Below are 12,314 nucleotides of genomic sequence, written 5' to 3'. Positions count from 1 at the left end.
CTCATTTTCATATTCAAGAAACCAGTTTAAGATGATATGAGCCGATATGATGCTGCGGTCATAAAAGGATGGACATGGTCATTAACAACACTCAGGTGGGTTATAGTGTCTAAACCACTGTTCTTATATGACAGAAGTGCCAACTAGTGTGGTTTTTACTGCTTCCGCAGCCCATCCGCATCTATATTAAGTTTGTTGTGCTTTCAGAGATGGTCTTCTGTATACCTCGGTTGTAATGAGTAGTTATTTTGAGTTACTGTTGTCTTACTATCAGTTCAAACAGTCTGGCCATTCTCCTCTGACCTCTGAGAAGGGATTTTTTAAACCTAAAGACTTCTGCTCACTGGATATTTTCTTTCTTTCTTTCTTTTTTTTTTAAGACTTTTGAAACTGTATAGATTGTTGTTTTGGGGAAAATCCCAGTAACTAATCAGTTTCTGAAATACCCAGACTATGCCACATTCAAAGTCATGTAAATGACCTTTCTTCTCCATCCTGATACTCAGTTTGAGCTTCAGCAGCTTGTCCTGACCATGTCTACAAAGCTAAATGCATTGAGTTGCTGCCATTGTGACTGACTGGTCAGATATTTGTGTTAGCAAGCAGTTGCACAGGTGTACTCAATAGACTGACCGGTGAATGTTTTAAATGGGTTGTATACTTGTGTAGTTTTAAAAAGAGTTTGGACAAATACTGGATAGAATAAGATTTTCAATTAGTTAAAAAAGTTAACGGTAAGTTTTTACAATTTACAGAGGAAAGGTCGGCTGCTTACATATTCTTTTACCTTAGAAATATGTAATACTTGCTGTCTGAATGAGAACTTACTTTAAACCTGTTTGATTGTAATTTTTCAGTCAACTGACTGAAGTTAATGAGTGCCACATCTTATCTGTCTAACTTAAAAACATCAACTGCAAAGTGAACAAACAGCACCTTTTCATACAGTGGCACAAAGTCATAAGGAAATTATCTGAACATTTCTCTTTCAAGTGGTTCAATTGACGCCGCTATGACTTGGCTCAGGCAAACCCTACTATTGTTGTTGAGTGTCTCGAGAATGCTCGGCTGTTGCCAAGGAAAATATTAACTGCTGATAAAATAATTAATCTGTTGTTTAATTTCAACCTGAACTTTTCATTCTTCTGCATTTATTATATGGGAAAAAAATCTTGACCCTTTCTGAGCCAAACTAAACAGATAAAAATCATTTTAATGTCAACTCTAAGTTTCCTAAATGGTTTATAGAAGATAATTTCTCAGCGTAAAAATATTTTATCTCTTACATCAGCTTTAAGGAGATGTGACTCGTGATACTTGTCTGGGTTTTTGTGTTTTATGGTTGTGATAAAATTGTCTACGTTGGAAATCACACTCTTTATCCTTGACAGGTTTTCTTATGTACTTTCCCCTTTGTGTTTGCATGCGCTTGCATTGATATGTTTGTTTACACATATCTGTGTATGAGGCTGCTTTAATGCAGAGTGTGTTAGTGTTGGCTGGGTGTTTCATGTGGTGCATAATGAGATAAAGTCCCACTCCGTGCAGTCTGCTGTCTGGCCTTTTATCTGAGCTACAGATTAGCGCAGGTGATTTCATTCCTGTGGAAGTTTAGCAGGGGGTTGGCTCAGAGCACTAACACGACATCGTGACGATCAGAGAAGACGAGATGGGCCAAGGGTTTGTGTTGTTTCTTCCTTTCAAACCTAAAGGTCAGATCAGCTGGTCTGAAAAAGTAAAATGCATGTTCAACACCAGTGTTGTGCATCGGTGGAAAACATTAAACTGCTGCATTGTTGCCACAGGAAACTTATTGTGTCCTATGTTAATTCAGATAGAACTGGAACCATGTGGTCACACGGTATAATACACTACAATGTTAAAATTACATGTTTTGATTTTAACACTGATTACACTGACTGTGAGTAAATCTGTCTCTCGCAGCATAACCAAACACACTACATGGCAGATGTGTGCGTGTACACGTGTGCTTGTGTGTCTTCACATATAGGGATTTTTGTTGACCTCTTCATGTGTGTTTTTGTCATTAAAGTGGATTAGGATGTAGTTACCACGCGTTGCCTAAGACCCATCTAACCCTTGAGCTACTTAGAGTAGCTTCACTCTCTCAGGACGAATGGCAGGATTCATTAGAGGACTGACTGTTTTAATACTTTGATTATTGTATTGTGCAGAAACTTACAATATAAAGCAAAGTTGTGATGGATTTCTGATATAGCATCATGCTACATCCTGTACTTGTGGTGGGTAGTTTACACTCATCGTGAGCATGAATGTCATGGTACTTTTTGGAATGATTGATGATGATTTTTAATAAGTATATAAACATATCTGCTTAAATTTCCCTTAACAAGTTACGGCTTGATCAGATGCTTTTTGTAGCCACTACCCAACTTTTGGCATAATTCTGGCTGGATATTTGATCAGTCGTCTTGGCAGGATTGGTAGAGTTCATTTAAATTGATTGGTTTTCTGGCACAAACCCAGCTTTCGAGCATAGTCCACAAATTTCCAACGTAGTTGAGGTCAGGGCTTTGGCAATGCCTTTTCAGAAGCTTAATGTTAGCCTGCTTTATCCATTGCAAAACAAGTTTTGATGTGTGTCCTGTTGGACTAAACTGTGTCCAGGTTTCTAGCTGTTGAATTGAGCTGAACTTGAAGAATTTGCAGATAGTCGTCTTTCATTATTAAATCCATTTTGTGCAGTGTACCAGTACCACTGGCACCGAAACAACTGGCACCAGGGCGTGATACTACCACCAGCATGCTTGACAGCTGGTACAGTGTTCTTATGTTTGAAAGCCTCACCTCGCCTCACCTCACCAAGCATACCTCTTGTCACTGTAGTCAAATAGCTCAATCTTTTTCTTGTCTAACCATAAAACTTTTCTCCAGAAGCCATTTGACTATGTGGGTACCTGCAAAATTTCAGTTGAGCTTTAAGGTGTCAATTTTGGAGCGGTGGCTTCTTTCTCGGTCGGTATCCTCTCAGTCAATGGTAATGGCACTTCACTGTATAGGGTGACACTGGGGTTCAAGGAGTTTCCAGTTCATGGGAGGCTTAAGCTTTGTTGGGTTGTTTCTGAACATCCTATCCAATTTCCTCTCATCTGAGGGTGACAGTTTGGGTCCTCTGACCTTGACAAAGTGTTGCCAAATAATCTGTACTTGCATAAAATAGTTTGCACTGATGATCTTAGAATTTGCAGTTTAGAAATGGCTCTAAGAAATCTTCCCACCTTGTGTAAATCTACAAGTACTCAGTCTTAGATTTTCCCGAGTTCCTTGGACTTTCCCATCATTCTGGGTATAGGTCGATCCAATGAGTGCTGTCAAACAAATCCTTTTCGGCTATAGTCAATCATGATCGCTAACAAGATGTTAACAAGGCCTTGTCAAGTTAAAAGAGATGTATACTTTTGACCCTCTGTGTATTATAGAAAATAAGTTAAAACTTGTTCACTAAAGCCACCTGTTCCAACTGGGACAAAGAACAGTAAATTACCACGACATTCATGCCGATGATGAGTATATGTAAATTTCTGACCACAACTTTACATGATCAGAGCACTGACATTAACGTCGAGATACTTTGTTTTTTTGTTAAATCTCTTCTTGTATTTACTGTGCTGTGTTGTTTCTTTTAACCATATAATCCTTTAACTTTGCCTTTTGCTGTGCTGGACAACTACTGTGTTTCCTTATCTTGTATGCACATGTGCTTAGCGAGCGAAAGCCATCACGTTAGGCTTCCAGGTATAGCTCATTAGAACAGCAGTAAGTCAGTTAAGGCCAAGGTAGAAATCGTGCAAATGTCTTTGTGTGAGTAGACATTCATATATTTGTTTATTGCGCCGCCTGTTTTGATTGATGGAGGGGAATGAAGACATTTTTCAGCTCAGCATTTAGAAATTATTTTACATGGCTGGTAACACCTACTGTGTTATAGATTTTTTTTTTAAAAAATGGATATGAGTAATGCAGCATCTAAAAATCATTTTCAGTGTTGGTTTACTTCTTATTTCCTGAACCTAGAAATATTCAATATGTATATAAGGTTTTTGCTTAAAATATAAACCAACTACTGATCATAGTTCTTTCATTCTAACTTCAAACCAAATTAGACTAAATATATCTGATAAGCTGCAGAAACTGGACACACACTATTGAATTGCAATTTAAATGTCCTGTAGTTGTCTGTAGTTGTTGTTGTTACGATGCTTTGAGAGAACCATATAAAGATTATCCCATAAGATGTACACTAATATGCATATTAAGAGTTTTGTGATATATTTAGTGTCTTTTTAATCTAAAGTAGCAATACAACAGTAAATAATACCTGTTACATATTTGGATTTTTCTCATAACTAAAACATGTTAAAGTCATCCTCTCCATTTATCCACCTGCCCCAGTAGCCATGTCTCTCATTGGCTTAGAGGGCAGCCAATCAGTTGCAAGCTCAACCTTCTGGGGGATGGCCATTCAAATTGTGTGGCTGGGTGTTCTTGAGGGCCGGCTTTTACTTGGAGACCCTTGTCACACACAGCTTCCAGTCACAACAGTCAGGACTTCAAAGGCAGCCAGAGGCTGTTGGTGAGAAGAGTGAGTGACAGGAATACAGACGCAGGGAGAATGAGTGGAGCTGATAGTGTGATACAATAGAGGGAAAGGCAGTAGATGGAGACAAACTTTTGAGGCCGAATATATAGAAAGTGAGAAACGGTGCAGTGATAGATAATAGCGCATAAAAGCTGTCGAGCAGAAGGACAGGACAGATCCAGGGAAGGTGGAGGAGGCGGGCAGAAGCAGACGTCCCTGGACAGAACATTTCCTCCTCTTCAGAGCATGGTGACAGAGTTCACATGGATTTAGTCGACCTCTACCTCCCGGAGTGTTTCACCTACCACTCTAACACAGAGTAAGTACTGTCTTATAGCAGAATGACTCCACAGAACCTGAAGGGTGTCCTCTCAAACAGTACAAAGTGCAGATGAAGCCAAGATTGTGTTCACGCCATACTTGACAGCTGCTTCATCACATCGACTGACTCACTGTTTCTCTGTATTTGCGATATACTCAAATCATTATTGCAAAACAGACGTGGCCTGTGACAATCTTTATTGCAGAGGGTGACGGGGGGAGGGGGTTAAAAAAGTGTTTTCTGTGGTGCAGCATCATCACTGTTTACGCCACCTTTAAAGAAAAAGAAGTTGCTCATCTTGTCTTGATCATTTACCTTGTTCTCATTGTTCTGTTCAGAAGAATACACATCAGCACACACACACACCCTTATCTGTGTCATCTTGTCTTCTTTTGACATGATGTTGTGTAAATATTTGAGTTCACGTTCATGTTAATTTAGGCCTGCAGTCCTTTCCAGCTCTTGCTCTTTGAACACTTTCATTAACGTTTTATGTGCCTTGGGTACGTTGAGATCAAACTTTTATGAGTGTGAAGGTTTGTTTGGATTGATCACAGTTGCCATTGTTCATTGTTTGTTTGTTGATAGTGAGGGTAAGCAGGCAAGGCCAGGTTAGAGGTAACTAGTGGTGGCTTGTGTCATCCAAGGCTGGTAAAAATCCTCCACAAGAACAATGCAAATGGGAAAAGAAAAGTCAAGCAGCTGTTTGATTGCGAGTTTGCAGGGTTTTTTTTTTTTTTGATTGCTTGTTTTGTCTGTAATCACAAACAGAAACACAAAAAATTGGTTCATTATCATCACGGCGGCGTAATCAATGTGATCGAATATTTGATTTAGAGTAAGATTCCTCGGGAGAGCGCGGGAACGAAGACAGAAATCTAGCAGACATGTGAGTGCGCTGTTTCCCTGATTGTTTGTGACACAAGCAACCGGATAAGGAACGTTAGAAAAGGTGATGGCGGCCGCAGATGATCCCTGTGAATGGCACGCTATCCATGTTTCCCGCCGACCCAAGCTCCAGCCACGGGTGCCGCATCTCTGTGCTTCATCCAAAGCCTGACTAAGGCTCTTACGGCCGCTCGGGGTGCCTCTGATCCCTGCTCATCTCTGGCTCATTAGTAATAAAAACACTGCTGAGACCCCGCTGACCTCAATCGCTCTCCCTAAGGTTTGGAGCTAAAAGGTTAGTCAACAGGCCCTTGAAGTTTTTGGGGAGGTTTTATAGTATTAAACAAAGACTTCTCTTCCTTCGAGGCTTTTAAATAAATCTATTTTGCTCTATTTTCTTAGCGTATTGTGATCTGTTTTTGAGATTTTCTTCCCTCCCTATTTTCCCCTCAATCTCATTCCCTGCCTCCACGCAGCCGGGTCATTGTTGTCTGCATTATGACTTTGCTCCTTTTCAAAGAAAGTACCCCCCCTCCCTTACCCCCCAGGTTAATGAGCCTCAGGACTGCCCCTTTTCTCTCCGTCCCTCTCTGGTTTTTTCACGCTCCCTCTATCTGTCTGCCTCCCGTGTAATTTCCTCCCGCCTCTTGTCGGTCTCTCCGTCTTTTTGTCTTCTTGTTGCTGTTGCCAAGATGCAGTTAGAGTTGTTTTGGATACTGGTATAATAACTTTGAATACCCCACCCCAACCAAACACACACACAATGATTTGTCCCTGCTGCACTGAGCTGTACAAGCTGCACCAACCGTTTTTTGATGGGCTTTTATGTGGAGTTGTAGATTAGTAATCTGTCAGAGTGAATATCACATCACATCTGATCACCCCACTCTAATGCAATTTCATTATGAAAGCAAAATGCCTACCACCCCCCACCCTCACCCCCCGTGATGCATTATAATGGGAAAGCGTAAAGTATATCTCACTCTGTACCTGTCAGGGACTCGACACAGCATTATGGACACCTGTGATGGATAGCCATTGAGACTACCAGTGAGTCATTTTAAAAGGAAACTGAAATCTATTCACTGTGCTGTTATTATAGTCTTTGAATTGGATTGGAGAGGGTGGAGATGCAGCGGCGGGGAGTGCAGGAGCAAAATGGCATCATAGGGATAAAATTAAACATTTAAGGCACCATAAGCAACAGTATTTTATTGTAAAAATAGCACTTTTTTTTGAAAAGTACTGCGGTGAAAATTCTTCCACTCTGCAGCACCGTGTGGGGTCGTTTCCAGCTGCAGGTGGCTGTGGGAGAGCAAAGCAGCTTGGGCTCAGAGGAGAGTGTATCCTAGACTTTTTATCTGCTGGAAGACAAGAGTAACAGGATCGCCAATGAACGGCGATGCTACTCTGATATGTAAATGGGCAAAAGTTGCCAAACTGCAACAGTATTTCTAAAGGTTGTAATTTGATTTAGAGAAGGCAACTTGGTTAAAAGCTCAGCCACAGTTTTTGGTGCTCGAACGTCTTTGATTCTGCTACTTTGGATTTATTCTACTGCACCAAAGCAGTTGAGCTTTGATTTCCAAGCTCTTTGAAGGCAGCAGTCGCTGTGATAACACTGGTACAGTTGTTTGGTTTTCCTATCAAGACCTTAGTTGTCTTGCTCAGTGCCTTACTGTGCGTGTCCGTGTATGTTTTTGTGGGCTTGTAGAGGGGTCAGTAGCGCGTGGCCATGGTTTACTCAGTGGGTGGTTAAAAGCAGCCAGTCTTTTTGCCTACCAAATAAGTTGTGATTGGAAGCTGCTGATTTACATGGCAGGAAACCGGCTGAATTGGACCTCAACCTCAACAAGCCAAGAATAGAGTGGGAGAGATGTACGGATAGTGTGTGGGGTGTGTGTACAGCAGTTTTCTTTTTTGGGGTTTTTGTTTTGGAAGTTAGGCCTGGCGTCAAAGAGCTGCATGCAATGTAAGTGTTAGGGTGTTTATGAAGACACATGCTTTGACAATGTGTCCGTAAGAATGTGCGTGCCAGGAGGTGTAGTGTGTTCCCGATCGTAGGAATCTGAAGTGTATGCGGTGAAGACTACGTTGCGAGCGAGCGTGTGCGCAGGTGTGTGTGTGAGCGCAGATCACATGCCTGCAAGCCTACTGTACGCTTCAGCTGGTTTCAAATGCTTTTTCTCCTCGGCATGGTGACAGAGAGTCTGTTGTGGTCACATCCTAATCCAATAATAGAGCCATGATACACACTTTAACATGCAGGCCTAGGAGAAGATTTATTTCCAGCTTTTATTATATAACTAATAATGGAAAGATTTTATTTAAATATATAAATACATTCTTTCATTTAGTTAAGGATTGACTTCTAACAAAAGCTGTACTTTCCACTTTATATTTCTTACAAAAAACACCTGCTCAGTTGTTGTATCTGGTGTAGGCTTCAGGCAGTTTATCAGGTCAAATTTGGTAAATGAGAGAAACAAAGAGAAAATAGATTGAAGACAATAGGCAATAAAAGTGGAAGGAATGTGAGTATATTTGGATTGAACATGACGGTGTGGATGATTGCTGGTTTAGCTATTTTCCTAGGTTTGCTTAAGCAATCGCTTCTCTGAAAACAAAGCAGTGTAATGAACAGCAGCTTTGCATATGGGGGAAATCACAAACGGCTGGTTTCTCTAACACTCGGACGGATGTGGAAACTGGTATGTGGTGTTGTTGAAGCGTTGTGGATTTGTGAAATTAAAAAACTGATGTATTCAACAGAAACTATGGCCTTTCTCATTCTTTTTTTAAACCTTTTAGCCAACAAATACATACCTGTGTTTGTGAAGAGATGTGAATCCATATATTAATTTCAAGTATATTCATTACACGATTGCTATCTGTGTAGATGATGCCAGAACTAATAAAACTAATATAAAACGAATCAAAGCTCACCGACCTGAAGGTCAGCTGCAAATATTAATAGCAATATCAAAGTGACTCATTAAATAAAGATGACTTCAAATTCTCCAACATAGATATATATTAAAATAAGATGCATACACACATCATATGTATTAAATTCTTTTTTCTTTTTTTCTTTTTTTTTGTCTCCAGGCATCTGGACAGGATGTCAGTGAGGGGCTTGGACCCCACCTGTCCCTCTTCTATAAAGCGTGAGCCTTCCAGCCCCAGCCCCAGCTCTCAGGGTGATGTCAGCCCGGCCCAGCCCAGTCCTGGAAGCTCTTCCTCGGACACAAACTCCAGCTACGGTCCTCTCACCAAAGGCCACAATCACAATAATGGGCAGGACTCACCAGGCCTCTTTAGTCACACAGCGGGGTTGGCCAGTAATGGAGGAGCAAATAGGTTGGTGTATGTATCATATTCTCCTTTATTTCATCTGTTTTACTCCATTTTGTATGTGAAATGATATTATTACTATATCTATGTATTACCCTTATTTTTACTCTTCCTTTTTCTCTCCAGGAGGTTTGGTGAGGAAGAAGGCCAAGTCAAGTGCGAATTCATGCTGGGCTCTGTCGCCAAGCGCCTATGTCTAGTGTGTGGTGACGTGGCGTCTGGCTACCACTATGGTGTGGCCTCTTGTGAAGCTTGTAAGGCCTTCTTTAAGAGGACCATCCAGGGTGAGACTGGCACTGTATATAAAACACACCTTCACAAACACGCTCAGTTTCAGTAACCGCATTTATTGTGATTAGCATGGCTGATAATGCCTTCCTGCATCATATAAACCTGTTTTAGGAGCAACAAGGTGTAGATGTTCCCTGATCATTTGTTTCGGGAAAAACAAGCCCTGATCAGTTAGCTCACAAGCTTCCGCCTTCAAAACTGCAGAAAGGCTTTAAATAAAGATCTGCTCGCAAGCAGCTGATATGCAGTTATACTTAGACCACTGTGTGTATAGTCAACATCGCTGAGTTTAGGTTTAAAGCTTGACATGTGTGCGCAATCGCTTCAGCCCTGAAGGAAGTCAGCAAGGAGAGCCGGCAGCATGCAGTTTGTGTGTTTTAAAGGGATTGTCCCCTCTTGGCCCAGCTCAGGAGCCTGACAGGAAGCGTTTAGTTTAGGCCTCTAGAAGTTGGCTACTCTAGATGAGTTCACAGAGCAAGCTTCACTGGCTGTCGCATCAGACAAAGCAGATCTGGCTCATCAGATACTTCCTATCGCTGATCAAGGGTGGCAGCTAAAAGCACCCCCAACTGGCAGAAAGCCATCAGACTTAACATACACCTTGGGTTGCCAGTTAGTGTGGAGAACATGTATGGTTTTATATTTTTTTAAAATGTGGACATTTACCACAACCTTATAGTGAAATTTACTTAATAGGGTAATCAGGATCACTTATCAGGGTAATCAGGGTCAGTTACAAGTCGAGACCACAAATACATTAACCCTCTGGTATAATTTACCACAACTTTATAGTGAAATTAACTTGTTAGGGTAATCAGTCAGTTATGGGGTAAGACCACAAATACATAACAGAAAACCTGAGATCCAACATGGTGCAAATAAGGAACAGTCTAAAGAACTACAACCTTAAAGTCAGCGTATCTACCCAATCTACCCAATTTCGCTGTGCAAGAAACTGCACAATGACAATAAAAAGCTCTAAGTCTAAGTATCTCAGCCTTGGTTTAAATTATAACATTTCCTTTTGAAAAAAAATTCTGTTTCTCAAAAGTACCTCAGTTTAGATCCTTTACAGATGCCAGTGAGGTTTGCTGTGTAATCTCAACATTTTCTCAGACATAACATTGAGATAGCAGTGACAATGAGTAATACTGAATTGCTGCTTCATTGTTTGCAAAGCAACTACTAAGTCCCCCCCCCCCCCCCCCCCCCTTCTCACTTGTTATCCTCCAGGTAACATCGAATACAGCTGTCCAGCATCCAATGAATGTGAAATCACCAAGAGAAGACGGAAATCTTGCCAGGCTTGTCGATTTTTGAAATGTCTGGCAGTGGGCATGTTGAGAGAAGGTCAGCTATATCCTAAAAAAAAATCCTTTTCCGATCCTTGTCAAAACCTTACTCGAGCTGCCTTTTTTTCTGAGATCGATCAGTCGGTGGCAGAATTTCAAATCTCCTCTTTCAGACAGTTGAGAAAGAGAGTGAAGCCTAATACAAGTCTGACTGCAATTACTTCCTCTAAACAATAACCTAGTAAACCCTTGACAGTAGTTGTGTAAACTCAAATGAAACCTAAAACTTCTGACAGTTAAACTTCAAGGCCTCTGTTCCGGCTACGAGGTGCGTGTGTGTAGGTAATTTGTATGTGTGGTAAACACAAGTTTGAACAATGCAGAGCTGTGTCTTAGAGAGGGAGGAGAAAGCTAATAACTGCTCATCTGTGTCAGTCTTTGCTTCATGAGTCTTCCTCTGAAATAGCCTATGGACATGTGCCAACTTGTGTAGGTGTGTGAGCAGTGCTGCAGCAGCTATTAAGATAACAGAGCGCGCTGTGAGCTGCATCAAATGTAAAACAGAAGAGAGTTTAAGGGCAGATTAAACTAGAATGGGATAAGTTACCTATTAAAGCCTACTGAGCCTGCTGTTTTGCAGTAATCAATAACATTCTGCCACTTCTTACATCAGAATTATAGGATCTGTGCTAACAGATCCCAGTCACCTTACAGAGTATTTATACTTATTAAATACTACTACAATACAATACATCAAATAAGTTTAGCAATGAGCTTTCATGTTCCTGCCTTTTTTCTATAGCTAAGGTCCACCCTGCAAAATTTCATCATACATGCTCAAAAACATGAGATGACAGTGGTAAATATGTTCCACTGGTACTCTGTGAGTGTGGTCAGGTGCTCCTTTAGTGTCACTATGTGCCTGCGGTGTGACATATTATCCAGATTTAGAAGTGACTCAAAAAGGAAAACATTAGCGACCTCCTACAGTACCGGCCACTCGTTGCCTTCTGCGTATGTCCACGAGAAGATAAGGAAGAGAGAGGGGAGCTGATGAAACGCATGAGTGGGTGGGTGGGGGGTGAAATCCAAGGCATAAGAGAGAGTAAATAGAATTATTAGGCATTGTTGTCAGCATCACACACCATGTAATTCACAAGAGCCATATTGAAATCAAAAACCTTTATTCAGTGTTTTCAAACTATGGATTAATTCAGCTGGGTACACAGTTGTGATAGCTTCATCCATTTTAATCTCCACGTATGAAAGCTAGAAAGATGGCGTTCTAATCTTCAAAGGCATGTGGGTCAAAGTGGAAGACGCGAGGGAAGTGTCAGCTACCTTTCTGAACCTGTGCTTTTTCTCTTTATTTTCTCATTTATTATGTTTTGGTGACAGGCAGAATACAAGAGGGATGTAGTTACCCATTGCATTATCTTCACTGATCCCCAGAAAACGGACCAATCCTGTGCATCAGAGGCATGTCAACCTCTGTGCATCATGCAGGGTCTAACAAAAAACTCACCATGCTGCTTTATTGCTATTG

General features: G+C 41.0%; 1 protein-coding gene across 4 annotated transcripts in view; it reads left to right on the top strand.

Annotated features, from left to right (window-relative positions):
• Positions 1-12,314, top strand: part of LOC113006791 (estrogen-related receptor gamma-like) — a 33,454-nt gene that overhangs the window by 5,951 nt on the left and 15,189 nt on the right. For 2 of the 4 annotated variants that reach the window (XM_026142971.1, XM_026142969.1), the window contains exons 1-4: positions 4,493-4,940; positions 8,940-9,197; positions 9,312-9,469; positions 10,710-10,826. In XM_026142971.1, coding sequence (XP_025998756.1) covers positions 4,885-4,940; positions 8,940-9,197; positions 9,312-9,469; positions 10,710-10,826 — 589 coding nt within the window. In that variant the 5' untranslated portion in view covers positions 4,493-4,884. Of the gene's footprint in view, positions 1-4,492; positions 4,941-8,939; positions 9,198-9,311; positions 9,470-10,709; positions 10,827-12,314 lie in introns of those variants that run through there. The other 2 variants (XM_026142970.1, XM_026142973.1) reach the window with 2 other exon arrangements.

The sequence above is a fragment of the Astatotilapia calliptera genome, chromosome 15 (genome assembly GCF_900246225.1).
Source record: "Astatotilapia calliptera chromosome 15, fAstCal1.2, whole genome shotgun sequence".
Taxonomy (NCBI): domain Eukaryota; kingdom Metazoa; phylum Chordata; class Actinopteri; order Cichliformes; family Cichlidae; genus Astatotilapia; species Astatotilapia calliptera.
The sequence above is the reverse complement of the archived record's forward strand: the minus strand, read 5'-3'. Positions and strand labels throughout refer to the sequence as shown.